Raw genomic sequence first — 15,644 nt, forward strand, 5'->3', positions numbered from 1 at the left:
CAATTTCAAATTCTCTTCAATAATAACAAAATGTGATTACATCACACCAAGAGAGCATCAGAAAATACGCAACGATTCCATTTTATTTTCACATCGCTTTGTTGGGTGCCGCAACACACTGGAGGTGCTACACGGCTGAGCATTTCGAAGCGACCCAAACAAATTGCAAACAAACGATATGAGTATGTTTTGGGCAAACATTTGCATGCATTCGACAATGGTTGGTCATGATTTGAACATTTTATCGCTTGAAATCATGAAAAATGGAACTTTTGTCCGATTTTATTTATAAGTATAACAAACTCAAGGCGATCGTTTTACAAAGTACCAAACTTAAATATTTAACCAATAATTCTCCGCAACTCCCTCTCACTAGGTTCTCTCTACTGGTTTTGTCGTATGTATTCACTGAGAGTACAGGAAATTTTAAATATTGAGCTATAATAAATAAATACCGGCCGATTTCAACGAAATGTGAATAGTATTTCAAGAGAAGGAGAGCAGAAAAGAAAACCTATACTCGAAAAACTCTTGCAAAACAACTCGAAAATCGAACTGTTTGTAAGTGGAGTAACGACTTGAGATAAATTTATTTTGATGAGGACGTTATTTCAAGCAACTTACTATTTGATTAAATGTTTTTTTGCTAAACATATGTCAGTATGAATTTGAAGAAATCGGTCAATATCTAGAGCGAGTGAGACAGAGGGAAAGAGAGATGATGATATAGAATTGCACTTGCTCAAGCGGGCGAGAAGAAATCAATTAGCTGTTGAACGATTGAACGGGAGAAAGCTTGATAAAATAAATATAAGTCGCAAGGTATTTTCCATTTGGCAGGAAAATGTTGATCTCGTTAGGTGCGCTCATTTAAGCTTATTCCATTCGAATTGCTACATGTCGTCGTCGTTTAATCTAATTTTTATACAAATAAAGGTGATTGCAATTGCTGTCAATTTTTTTTCGTAATGCTTGGAAATTATGTAAAGTATGTGTAAGAGTGAGGTAGCGAGTCATGGGCCTCGTTTCCATGCTAAACACAAATCCAATTGAACTGGCACAAATTAGACGCCATAAAACGATGTGTGAAGTATAAGAAGAAGAAGAAAAACAGTCGGTTGCCTCTCAGCAACAGCAGCCGCCGATAACAAGGAGCAAAACAAAGTATGACGATGAATCAGTGAATCTATTAGGATTTGGCATCAATGCCATCGAAGAAGGATGTAAAGCACAGGAACGATAAATTAAATCGAAAAAAATCTCAGCAAAAGTAAACAAGCGACCACAAAAAAGCGGTGTGCTTGGCGAACATATTACAGCGGTACCGAAAATGTATGGAGTTTGTATTTTTCCTGCGGAAAACTTTCCATGTTTTCTCTTTGTCGGCCGAAAATGAACGCATTGCATGTGACATAAATTCACACTTTTGGTCGATCGATTTTTTTTTCGTATGAGCCTTGTAGTGCTACATGAAATGTAGAGCTACTAATCTGCTTTTTTTTTTCTTAATACTTTTTGTGTGATGAAACCATAAATATATTGCCGGAATACCAAAAGACAGCCAATGACATCTCTGAACCAACTCATTGAATCATCGAATATTTCGAGCAACTTTTTTCAATCGTGTGTGGCTTGAGTTGAATATAATCAACTTTACGGCGACACTAGCAGCTTCTCTACACACACACATTGTAGAAGAGAGTATAAAAATCATAGTATTTTGGCAAATGCATCGAGTAACCATTGCAAAACATCAATACGTAGTAACGGCCCACAGAGAAGCTGTTAGCGTCGTCGTAAAGTTGATTATATTCTAGTGAAGCCATACACGTTTGAAAAAAGTTGTCGAAAAATTCAATGATTCAATGAGTTGGAATTTAGATGGCATTGACTGCTATGTGTCAAATGACTAACATTTGAAATGTATTGTGGCACTATATCTATGGATGAAACAAATTATGGTGAATTTGAATTTTATGCTCATATTTTTTTATTTAATTTAAACCAAAGGCAGTATATTTCAAAAAAGAAATAAAACCAAGATCTTGTGATTCATTTTGAAAATAAATATATTACTTCAAAGTTACTTTGATGAAATACATTTCATGTAGTGCGCCAAAAAATAGTTTGTTGTGAAACAACAAAATAGATTAAATAACTAAAAACTCAAGAATGCAGAGCGGAGCGAAGCGAAGCTCTGCGGTCTTGTTTCAATTTGTTCCCTTTAGTTTTTTGATTGTTGATTTTGTTGCAATGTAAATGTGTCAACGGCATTCACAATATGACACAAATCTCCGCACATGTGCGAAAATTCGAGCCAAATAAACCCAAAAACTAATCACAAAATCTCAAAACCCGACGCCTGTACTTTTTACCCACAGTTAACCAGCCAACACGGAAAAAATGTAAAGTTTTTCCATTAACACCGAAAAAGTTACATATTGACACAGCAAATCGAATCGCACAAAGATAGAATCAGATAGAAACGAAGCACGAAAATATGACAAACCCGAAAACAGATCCAACCAGCAGATGGTCGATGTATCAAAAAAGGCACTCATTTATCTCTAGAGGGTGGTGGAGGGAGTTAGAATGGAAAAAACAGCGCCTACTTTATTAATAGGAATAAACAAGTATATTGGGGTGGTCTGGTGGCATTTATGTGTTCCATAGCGCTACGCGACGACTATTCCTGCCGCTGCTGATGCTGTTGTCGCATTAATACTAATTACGTTCACCTTGTTACGGTGTATCATTTCAAATCATGAGCATTTTGTATCAACTTGTGATAATGGTGTCGTGTGTTTCGGGCGTTCGTCTGTTTTCATTACGTTCGTTCGTTCGTTCTGGTGCCATTTAAATAAATTGCGGTGATTACCAATGCTGAATGCTCCTGGCAAAGAATTAAATTTTTGCCCCTTCGGGCAATCTCGTGTGTTGCATGCGACTGACTATCGTCAATTTTTGTTATGACATGCTTCCAATTGCCATCACAATATCATTTCGACTCCATTTATTTTTGATACATCATTTTCGCCACTTCCATCTCAACGTTCAGTGCTGTAAAAAGTATCCACTCAACCAAAACGACCGAATGTCCACTTCAGTTTGAACGTAGAACGCACAACGCGCACTCAACCAACGGAAATAAAATGGTGTGTTAGAATACCAAATTCCATAGACCTATGGACGACGATAGTCGCCAACAATCACTATATAATTAATCGAAGAAGCGCTTCTCAACACTTGGCGCTCATTAATTGGACTCTTTTCATGCCTCTCGATATAACAAATCAATATTTATGGAAGAGACAAAAAAAAAAATGCTTCAGCATCAATTTTTCAGTAAATGTATTGTTGTATTCATTTATCTATAAATAAAGCAATTCTTCTGAAACATATTTTAATCAGCTTAAATTTACATTGCGATATCATGTTGTTGTTTTTGTCACAATCGTTGAAAGCTCTATTCCAAACGATCCACAGAGTACTATTTGATTTCAACAGGGCGTGTTAAATTCATTTGGCCTCTGCAACGAGATCAATAATCAAAATGACCAGAAAAAATGCTTAATGTGCATTAATTAATGTGCTCGACCATTTAAATTATAAAAAGCTTTTTTTTTTGATATTGTTACAAAGTGTTATTACTTTATCTATAAACGAACGAAGCATTTTTATCGGTGTGTGTGTTCGAATTTCATTTCAAAGCGCTAGGCAGATATGTGTCCATTTCAATTTTATTTCTTTTTGCCTCGAAGAAGATCCGAGCGCTTTTTTATGTGTTATTTTTTCGACAATGGCCACAGGGTCCATGTAGGATGGTATGTTTTTCATTATAGATTCACTCTTTTAAATTTTGACTCTGTTATGAACTTTACAGCTTTTGTATCAGCAATTTTTTTCAGTAAATATAAATAAGGCTGAATTCCGTTCGAATGAAAAAAAAAATCAGATAAAAAAGTGAAGAGAATGAGTTGTTTTTATTTCGTATTGAAGTTGAAATTTGCCAGCGAAACATTTTTTGTTCTCTCTTTTTTCAAGCGAAAGGTTTTTCTTTACTTTTTATTGTTTTATTAATTTTTTGTTCGTGCATAAGCTTCGCCTGAAGTGTTACAATGAATGTGAAAAAAGGCGAAAATTGAGCAATCGCATTCATGCAAATAAAATTGAACGCTGGCAAAATGGAGTGAAAAAAAAAACGCCAATTCCAATGAAATCGATTAATTTATCGCGCTAAGGATGGGAATGAAATCAACCAAAAAAATTGTATCGATTCATCGAACATTGACTTTTTTCCCTTTTTCCACTGCTCTGACAATTGATGGATCGTGTGGCGGCCATTTTTCTTTTTCCCATGAGCTTATTAATTAAAATAGCTGGCAAAAGTGAGGCTTGTATTATTTCCGATGATTGTTTTCGGGGCCGCGCAGTACATCTACAACTTTTTCGATATTCAATTACATCCAAAATAAATGTTCCATCGTGTCGAAGACAAAAAGGAAATAATTGAATTTTATTTATAATAATTTTCCTCTCCGGGTTTTTGTTTGATGTATAGAGAGAATGGTGATACAGCAAAAATCAATAGAGAATGAATTGTTTTGTTCAAACACAAAAGGAACGTAGGGAAAAAAGGGAGGCCGATTCATGTTCGAATAGAAGAGGTTTCAACTGCACACTTTGCCAACAATAGTAATGAATAGAAACAATTTGAAGCATCATCCCGCTTGAAAATTCCAATTCGCTTTCAGTTTGCCGTGCAAAGAGAAAATGATTGTAAATAGGGCAAAATGGATGAACCGAAAAAAAAATGAATTGATTAAAAAGTTGGTATTGCTAACGTAATATCATTTAATTTTCCCATAAATCTGACCAAAAGTTTGCATTGTACAGTTTTTGTACAGTTTTGGATGTGTATGTGTATATGTGTCGTTCTGCTAACAAGTATTCACTTTCAATGAATTGATTTTGATCAAAATGTGCGAGAAAAATTGTATAGCGCGCGTGACGTTGGTATTTTTTTCTCTCTCCCTCCGGTGACAATGTAAATTACTGGAAAAGTTAAGATAAATCGGTGCCATAGAAATACCATCGAAGTAACTGATGGTCGAGTGAGGTGGACCGGGGTGTTGCATGACAACACCTTATTCATGCAAATGGCAGATAGACGGAGAGATAAAGTGAGAAAAATATCGTATACGAACGAACAACTCGAAACGTTCCATATTTTAATCAGTTAAATTCCATTGAATAACGAACACTTTCAATAGCTGCATCAAAGTTCGACTGTCTATAAACAGTTAACAAGTTTTCCGTGGTTTGGTATGGCGTGTTGCATTTGGCACCAACTTTTGACCATTTATTCTCCGCTTTTTCTGCATAAATTTTTACCATTGGCAAATGGCTTAAGAGACGCCACGCGTACAAAACACTATATAAACAAATAAATCGGCAACACATTTTGCCGAGCAGCAAGATGAATGAACGAATGAAAATAATGTTACATATATTTCAGTACTATTTATTATGTCTCGGCTAAAAAGTTTTCAATTTCCATGATTTGATCCGTGAGTCATATTCAATTTTTGGTGCCGTTGGTATTTAAATCGAATATCATTTTCAGCCCAAACGTCGAAAACTTTTCCATCCAAGCGGCATGACTTTGTTGATTGAACATTGTTGATTGATTGTATACGAATTATTCAGTTCTCGCAACTTTTAAACCATTTTCAATTTGGAATTTACAGTGTAATTTTGTTGAGTTTTATCATAAATGAATTGGGCAAAACTATGCTGGAGCTCTTTTATTCGAAGCACGCCAAGTGCATAATAAAGTTCAGTTGGTGAACATTTTATTTAATCAACAGCGATCCTCATAGTGATTCAGGTGTGCAAGTGCACAAGTGCAGGTGCAATTACGAGATCAAAGCGATAATTATATTTTGGTTTAGTTCGGAAGTTTGGATTTGAATATTGCAAGACACATGTTATTATAGTTAAAAAAAACAAATTTCCGAATCAATTAAAAGTAGCACAAAAATCTCTATTTCCACGTAATGTTCATCATGAATACACCTTATCATCGGCACAGCCATTGAAAAATTCCGCCGAATTTTAATTTATGAAATGCTTTCGGGCTGAAAAATCAAACTCACAAACATTTTCAATCAAGCTGTTCTAATGTTTGCAGCGGCAATCAACTTTCGCTCGCTGCCAACTTTTCGTAATTTAATTATATTATATCTCTTGCATGCAAATAAGCTTATTTCCACTGGCAAAGTAAACAAAACAAAAGACTTGCAGCTAAAACACTTCATCGTCATAAATTGCAAAACCGAACTGTTTTTGTACGACAACTCTGTGTGTGTGTGTGTGTGTGTGTGTGTTTGGGTTCTAGTTTGTGATGGTTTCGAGTTAGTTCATTTTTGTGTGAACAGTTCATCCGTGTGATTAACGTCTATTGCTCTTTGACAGTTTCATTCGGTGTGAATATAACGCATTTTCAAAATTCACGAGATGAAATAACACGAGAAAACAATCAAAACCCACAATTAAAGAGAATGTTCTCAATCTACGGTGCCCGAAAGCATCACGGTGCAAGTCTCTGTGTTTATTTGCGTCGTGGTCCAAATGAAATTTGAGCATTCAATCTCCATTCTGCTATTCGTTGTTTATTTTGACCATAAAATTTGTAGTTTGCTAATTGATTTCAATCACAAACTATGGAATTTTCGGTGGCATCAGCACATTTTTCATGCAGTTCACCCATCAAACGTCAACGTGGAACGAATGCTGCAATTGCAAGTATGCACATTTTCTGCTTTGCGATCGATTTATTTTGTTATTTCCGTTCGTAATTTTGCATCGTCATTGGATCGTTGCCGATGCGAAATAGTTTCAGTTTCATGCGTCGTTCGATTCGGATGCTGAACGCTTCGTTGCTGATGATATCGAGAAAAGATTATTGTATCAGTTCGATTGATTAACGAAACCGGAATAGAAAAAATGAAGAAAAAAAAAACGAGAAACTTAAAATTGAATTATATTCGATTTTTATTGGTAGACAACGGGCAGTAGTTCACTTGCAGATGAATCGAACAGCTATATATATGAATATACGTATATGGAAAATGGCGACAGAGACAACATCAATGAATGCACAGACACACATTCGCCTGTTCGAAAGGGAAAAAAACTACTTGATCAACAAAATTGATGTGCAATCTGGAATCGATTAAGTTTAAAACATAGAAATTCGAAGGAGCAAGCATTTCACAAGCTGAATAAACTAAAATAAAAACAAGTTATCCCGAGATCCAGTACATTAACCAGTATGAAATTGCAATCGCATCCACTTTCCGGCAAATACTTCCGTTTTCAGTAGCACTGAAATGTTTATCTACTCTCTTTCTCCCCCTTTCTCCATGCTGTTGCTCTCTAGTCTCCTTCAGCATCTTACTAGACATTGCAAAAGATTCTGCAGTGGAATTCGTTTCGGCGAAGAGATGCATCCTCTAGTTTGATGCTTGTTTTCGTTTATTTTTTTCTTTATCGTTGCCTCGCTTACTCTGCTTTCGGTTGTTGTTTCATTCGCATCGACTATTTTCGGTCGGTGTTTGGTGTGTGAGTGCATATGTTGTTTTTCGGGGCGGAACAGAGAGACTCGACCCAAATTGCTGGAATTTCTTATAAATGGCTCCAAACTCAAGTTATTGTAATTGGAAAATACCAAACAATGTTCGTTCATTTTACGTTCTTTTTTTTCTGCAGAAACTTGATTGAAGGAGTTGTTCGCAAAATGGTTCTTTGCATTGGGTCGGTGATGTTTCGTTGTAAATTCAGATATGAAAAGTAGGAGTTTTCATCCAGAAACAATCAATATGGTATTTATAAAGACATTGAGACTAGACACCAATCGATTTGCTATTCTTACGCTTAATAAAATCAAGCGCTGTGAATTCGAATGCTGATGATTTCACTTGAACAACATTTCTCTGGGTGCGACTGCGTTCCGTTTGCCAATTTCTGGTGCGCACGACAACCCGAAACGGGCTCATAAATGTCTAATGCTCGAACACAGAAAACAGAGAAATTGAAATAAAAATGCAACCGAGTTTAAATGGAGAAGCGACCGAGAGAAATGGACAGTTGAACCGTGAGGAAGACATTATCAACGATTATATCGTTAGGATAACTATCGTTTAATCAAATTGATGGCACAACTAAACGAAATTACTTGGGCTAGGAAATTTATTGAAGACAGAAAGCAAGAGAGAAAGGGGAAGAAGAACAATTCGCGCGAACAAACAAGAAAATAAGCGAAACGCAAACAAATAAATGAGAACGTTTTAATGGGAAAAAACGGTTCATTGACATTGGGTTTACTGGCAACGCCGCAGCAGCAGCAGCAGCAGCAGCAGCAGCAACAGCAGCTCAATTTGTATGATTGACAAAGGAGAAGAAGATCGGGCCATTCCATCGGGAAAGAATCGGGATTTTCTCAATAGTTTTCCGTGCGTATCGTCTTTACGCTTCATTCAGTTCGCTTTTGTTGGCGGCGAACAGTTCAGTTTCACTTGGCTATTGGGTTGTATCAAGGAATGCGAGGTGGCTATTGTTATTACAAACGTGCTAGGGGAATTCAAGCAAACAATTACTTCGCCCACTTCAATATTGGGCATGTTTCACATTATTTAGCATACAATTATTCCATCGTTTAATGAAGAAAAAAAAAAACACTTGCTTTGTGAAATGAGAAAAGTGCTCATCGCATGAATGGGAGCGCACGCGAGACCAACAACAAACGATAAAACCGAAGACTTCATCAAACAAAAGCAACCTTTGTCCTTAGTTGAGATTAAACGCGCCCGCTAAATTACCAAAAACGAACCATCACCAACGATTAAAAATTTCCTTGGCTACCATACCGCCGCCTTCCCTTCGGTTCATGTCGCTGCGTCGGCATTTTACAAAATGTCGGAAATGAAATAATTACATGTTCCTGAAATATCAAGCGTTTGAACACTTGCTATTTTTCTAGGCTTTTCATTACATTTTTGCCCGGCCAAAGGTGCAGCATGACCGACACTCGAATATCATATTGAATTTCCGATGTTAACTTTCAACGGGTGAATTTCCTCTGAGTAATATTTTTGTGAAGAGGCATCAAACAGCAGGCAAAAAATTCATACTAATTAGGTGGAGTGTTGGGTATGAATTTTTTCATAATTCACAAACAAAACGATACTCGTGCATGGAATCTCGGTAGTGTGAAAAAGCATATGCCCTTAGCTCTCGCATGAAGGCGATTTATCAAAATTTCGATCCATCATAACGTCAGAGCATGAAAAAAAATCTGAACTCGAAACGAATTTCGGTCCAAAACGTGCCAAACCTGGAATATTTGCCGAAAGATTGAATGCGCATTGAGTTTTATGAGCGATGCTGAAATATATAGCCTTCAACGTTTTTGATGAATTAGTCACTTGTCCGCATTTCGATGAGGTAAATTTCTACTGCAACCCATATTCATATCAATGGATGTATGTAATTAGTATCTGGGAAATCCGACCACATTTTTTTTTCCCTCAGTTCGCTATAGAAACGAATTTTTTTCCATATCGCCCAGAACCGGGAAATAAGCATCTGGATCATCTTATTATAGAAAGTAGGTCATATTCAAGTGTTGAATCAATCACAAATTCACCTCATATTTTTGCGATGGAAACTTTTTCCAAGAACCGCAGCAAATTACTCGTGCATATAAAACATCTTTTCATAGCATGCAATGCCATTCCATTCCAAATGGAAATATACATTTTCTCTCTACGTCTGCGAGGCAAAAGTCGTAAAATGAAGCAGAGAAAATTTGTACACAAATTGCCGATAAGATATATGTATTTGGATTTGAAGGAATATTCAAGTGTGTTCTTTCTATGGGATGCATTGCATATACTTGGCGTGGAATGCAACATACAGTGTAGAGCAACGCGCACATCAAAACGAAAACGAAAACAATTCGACGAATATAAAACACATAAAAGCGTACGTGCAAAATTACGAAAATGGCAAATATGAAATGCTAACACATACCAGAAATTTGTGCAGCAATTCGAAGAATCCGTGCTTGCTCGGGAAAAATGTTCTTTCCGTGCGGGTAAGGAGCAGTAGTAGCAACAGCAACAGCACGTTTAAGTTGAAATGGTTTTGATTTAGAATAACATTCGGATACAAAATATGAAAATATATTAGAACTCCAGCTGAAAGTACTACAGACCGAACATAAATTTTATAGATTTTTTGATTGTTCAGCTGGTGCGGTGCTCTCTGTTTTAGCGCCATAAACAGTGCTCACTTTAGCTCGATTTCTCACATAAAATTCAAGCCTTTCCATATTCCACCCTCGAAATGAGGGAGTTTATGAATTGTTTAGTAAATTGTTTCACGATTAGTTTATACGCTTATGAAAAACCACACAGCGTCTGATGTAAAGCACTGGTAATTCCCATTTTATTGGGATGACAATTTTGATTTAGCACAAAGACGGTGCCCAAGCCCATGCCATTTTGGTATTGAGTTGAGTATGTGGAGCGTGCTGGGTGACTTTTCATTACGGTTATTTCCGTCAAGAAGCGGAAAAATATATGGAACAACGACGACGCTTTTTGAAAATTAAATTAGTCGATGATTGAGATTGACGTAGCGAACAGGGGAAAAATGAGCTGTGCTCATAAAAGTCGAATGCATTTCGAACGATGCGATTACGACCATTGAATTTCCTAGGAAAAAAAAGAACGGAGACCAACAAAATATGTGTCGAATGTGTAACATCGAATGAATGGGATATATTTTTGGCATATGTTATATGCACACGGGACGGGACGGCAGCCCAGCTCAAAATTAATGAAAGAAGTCGAGTGCAATTCATGTTTTTCAAGCAGCTCTCTCTCTCTCTCTCTCTCTCTCTCTCTCTCTCTCTCTCTTTTGCCATCATTTTATTGCTGGCTGTTTCGAGAAACATCCTCCAGCGAATAGTAAATGTTTTTAATTTATTGTTCAATCTATTTTCGTATAAAGTTATAAACAAACACTCGCATTTCACCGGTAATGTTCAACATAAAATCCATGAAATGACTGTGAAATTGAATTTTCTTCAAAGAAATTGGGTTTGGTTGTGCGAAATTGTTCCGCCGTATTTTATTTTATTTTCAACTCAAAATTATAATCCCCTCAGTGCGAGTGTGAAAACCGAACCAGACTGGAAGATATTTGGAAGTGAAAATGTTATTCGATCAACGATTAAAAAAGTGCTTGGATTAATAATCAGCGCGCACCAAACGTAGCAAAACTTTTAGAAAATGAAGCATATAGTTTGGAGCGTAAGAAATTTTCTCACGGCACAACAAAATGTATGTGCACTACAGAACCGAAACAAAACATTGCCTTGAGCTGTGTTGAGCATGTTTCGAAACATGCAGAAAAGAAGAAGAAAATGAAGAAAAAACGAATGAATAACAACACTTAAAATGTATGTTGCACCGGTATCAAGAAAAGTTAAGCTTATCCCCCATTTTACGTATTTAATAAAACAAGTTTCTCTAGTTCCACAATGCACCAATACAAAGGAAAAAAAAAATTCGCTGAGTCTCTCTTTTTTATTTTCTCGCAGAAAAATCTCTGTAATATATTGTTGTTTTCTTTCGGCGCACTAAGCGAGTGAGAGAAAGATGCAGCTTGACTCGATTACTGAACACGAAAAAAAAAACTTAGACTCACGAAACGAACGAACGAGAGAAAGAGAGTAAATAAATTTTAACATCAACGAATGGATAAAATGGGAAAATCCGCGAAATTCCATGGTTTAATAGTTTTCAACATACATTTATGGAAATAGTTGTTTTGTGTGTGTATGTCTGTGTGTGTGTTAATGCTCGAAACATTTTTGTTACTGCACCGTTGCACGAATTGAAAAATGCCAGTTGAGAAGCGGTAAGCAGAGATATGATGCGCTGGACGCAATAACAAACCGAGCAGCTGCATGTTTAACGGGGCTGGAATTCTAAGTCATTCCACCAAAATCATTCGGAATTATTTTTTTCGTACATAAGACCATATTGGAGTGAAAGAGAGAGATTCCACTATTTTTCAGCGTTCCACCGGAATTATTTCTCACACATTCCACTCTTCCTTGAGTTATCGGAATAATTCCGGTGGAATGCTGAAAAATAGTGGAATCTCTCTCTTTCACTCCAATATGGCTTATATACGAAAAAAATAATTCCGAACGATTTTGGTGGAATGACTTAGAATTCCACCCCGGAAATGAAGATAAATTTAGCGGAACACTGAAAATTATGGGATGAATGGGAGACCATTCATACGGCAAAGAGAAAAAAGAACGACTATATTTTTTGTGGTGAAAACCAGCTAAGAAAATGGTTCAGTTTTCTGAAGTAATAAAATTGGTCGATTTCCACCTCAAAATTATGACAGTTAAAAATGGTTTAACTGCCCAAACTTTTCTCTCCCAAATGAAAAAATTATATAATCTTGTAATTTATGAAAAGAGATGAGGAAAAAAGATCTGATGAACATTTCTTTAAGTTTTTGTTGAATCGATTTGGCTGTGCTCAAGTTTCTACCGTAGCGAATCGTGTCACTGAATCTGCGGTTTCAGCCGTCGAACGACTTATTTGGCGCAAAGACGTCGGATCTGTTGCGAAGTGAGAACAAGAAACGGAGAAAGAGATTGAATTGGAAGTGTGCACTTTCACCACTGAAAATTGGGATTGATTGGCACATGTAGTGTGATGTATCGCGAACAAAGCCATTTTTAGACCGATGAATATGAAATGAAAGCAAGTCACTCAACAAAAGCATAATGGAGTTTTCGGTCGCCTTGGTCTCTCTCTCTTTCTTTCTCCCTCTTGCATGCATATATCCACTATTTCTCATCGATTTTCATGTCTAAGCATGTAGACATTGCCACAGACTACATTAAAGATTGACGTGGATTGGCAGGCAGATGAACGATAGCACCAGAGCCATTGAACGCCAACCATTCGCTTTTGGCTTTTCTGTGTGTGTGTGTGCCCAAAACAAAGACATAGAGGCAGAAACACACAGAGAGAGAGAGAAAGAAAGAATGAAAGATAACAAACATAACACCAAACAACGACTACACACATCGCATATATTAAGTATGTCGATATTAATGGACTAAACGTGAATGTATTCTTGACTGCGAAAGAAATATTGAAGTTGGCAAGCAAGGCCGGTAGGATGGCAGCTAGAGGAGAGCGTACATTGTACATGAAATCTATTTACGTAATTTTGATATAATTCAGTAAACATGATGAACAGCGGAGCGAGAGTGATTGAACGGTTATTAGGATTTTGTTGTGATATGCCTGGGTTAATCCAAACAAAAATAAAGTGAAATAAAATAAGCCTCTTGTGATCGTCGACAACATCATTATCGGTAGTCATTATCCCTGAAAAATGCTCGACGAACATCGAACGACAAAAAATAACACTCGCTCGTATTGTGTTTACCCACAATTATTTACGTGTTGTGAGTATCGTTTTACACAGTTGTTTTGTCATTAGATCTTGATGTTTGGCAAATTTTTGTGGAGCGAGTAACGTTTCCATGACACAAAATTGAAAAGATGATATGTGATACCGTGCTCAACCCAAAAAAAACTAGTAATAAATATAAATATAAATCGACGGATGACGCTAATTAAAATCACTTACCTCGTTTGTGTATGGACGATTCATGTGTTTCGGCTGCCATGCTCCAGATCCATGAAATACGATTCGGCAATAAAATCATTAAACACACAAGCATTGATTTTATGTACGACATTTTTTTTACGAGCTTTAGTTAATTACAATCAACCGTTTGATCTAAGGAAGTGAGAAAAATGGCTTTTCAAGACCGCAACGATTAACAACATTGCCACTGTAAAAAGCACAGGCAACGCTTTCGCTGTGTGATGTCTTAATTTTCACACACATTCTTTCAAAATTAAAGTGTCGTTCAGTGTCTCAAGCTAATGCTGGCACAATAAAAATAGGACATAAACGCCATCCGCCGTCGCTACTTTGTTCGGCTGTTCGCTCTTCTCTCGCTATCGCTCTCTTTCACATTCTCGTTCGCCTGCCACAACGACACCGACAAGCGACTAGGCCATAAAAGATGAAAAGAGAAACAAACAAACAAAACAAGGATGGAATAAAGCCAACTTTCATTCGCAACGACATGAAATCGGAGACACACGACAAGTGAGAGAGAGAGAAAGAGAGCCGCTGAGCACAAGAAACGAACATTACATAGCCATGTGAATGAATTGCATATAAAAAAGCCATCGACATCCATATAACAGTCGCACACACCAACGCCCTCACACACTCCCTCACCGTACGACTCCTGTGTGTATACGACATAAAGCATCTCTTGCTCAACACTCTCACTCGTTCAATCGAGCTCACGTATTAATAGGATGGTGATAACACACACAAACCATAAAAATTACAACAACAACGGCAAACATGATGGATGCAAATGTGGAAAATCAAGTCGAAAATGATGAGGATTCACAAAATGTAGGCAAATTGGCCAGCAATGCTTGAAATACACTGTTTTTTTTTGCCCGTCACTAATCCGTCTGTTTCGGGGTCGGTTTTAACGGTAGAGCATCTGCTGCTATCACCATACCTAAATTAGATTTGCTTATCAAATTCCCAAGACAACTACACAAGTCTTATTCGCTTGTCCAACAACAACAACAACGACAACAACAGTACGGTGCAACGAACTCAATCCTAGATTTCCATTCAACAAAACGCAACTGCATATCGAAAATTACTGTCGCTTATTAAACTGCTTGCATTTGAACTTTTATGACAGATTTACGACTTTATCTTGATTTATGACAAATATTTTATTGATTTAAGCGAACGAGCATCAGATTTTAAACACTCTGACTATTATTTTGTTTTGATTATCGAATTGGATTTTAAAGGCCTTCGATGGCGTACGTGTTTAAAAAAATTTACGAAAATCGTTGATAAACTCACAATATCTGGCAGTGAATTTTAAGATTGTTTTTTTTTTTGTTAAATTTCAAGATTTGTTATAGAGTATGGTTTGAAACAACGCCGGTGTTAGTAAACCATTGAAATAACTATTTCGTGTTCAATTCGTAATAAGCACACTTGAAAATTTCCACACTGCAAAAGAAGCAAATAGAATAAATCTCACGCACACCAGTGCATCTCTTACTCTCGAAAATTGCTACACACGAACAGCCGCTCGTGCCTGCCTGCCTGCTGCGGCCGTTAGTTTACATACAAAAAGGTGAAACGCATAAGCAATCCAAAATTGATGTGCACAAACACAGCGACACCGAATAGCAACCGACCGACCGACAACAAACACATCACATGCACACTCGATACTTGGTTGACAGTCAGTCTCAGCACCATGAAATTCGCATCTATGAAATAGTAGATGATTTTGTGGAAATGTTACTGTGCGAAAAATCAGCGATGAAATTTGTCTGCTTTTCGGGATGGATGCATGGAAGAACCATTCAACGCAAATCGAATACGTCGACAGTGCGCTGCTTGCGAAT

At 36.9% G+C, this 15,644-nt stretch overlaps 1 protein-coding gene across 2 annotated transcripts in view; it reads right to left on the minus strand.

Moving 5' to 3' along the window:
* LOC129569160 (disintegrin and metalloproteinase domain-containing protein unc-71) overlaps positions 1-14,194 on the minus strand; it is a 303,850-nt gene extending 289,656 nt beyond the window's left edge. The window contains exon 1 of one of the 2 annotated variants that reach the window (XM_055447710.1): positions 13,762-14,194. In XM_055447710.1, coding sequence (XP_055303685.1) covers positions 13,762-13,873 — 112 coding nt within the window. In that variant the 5' untranslated portion in view covers positions 13,874-14,194. The remainder of the gene's footprint in view (positions 1-13,761) is intronic. The other variant, XM_055447708.1, reaches the window with a different exon arrangement.
* Positions 14,195-15,644: the final 1,450 nt, after the last annotated feature.

This window comes from Sitodiplosis mosellana, unplaced genomic scaffold, assembly GCF_009176505.1.
Source record: "Sitodiplosis mosellana isolate CC-2019 unplaced genomic scaffold, AAFC_SMos_1.0 Smas_scaffold_30, whole genome shotgun sequence".
Lineage (NCBI taxonomy): Eukaryota > Metazoa > Arthropoda > Insecta > Diptera > Cecidomyiidae > Sitodiplosis > Sitodiplosis mosellana.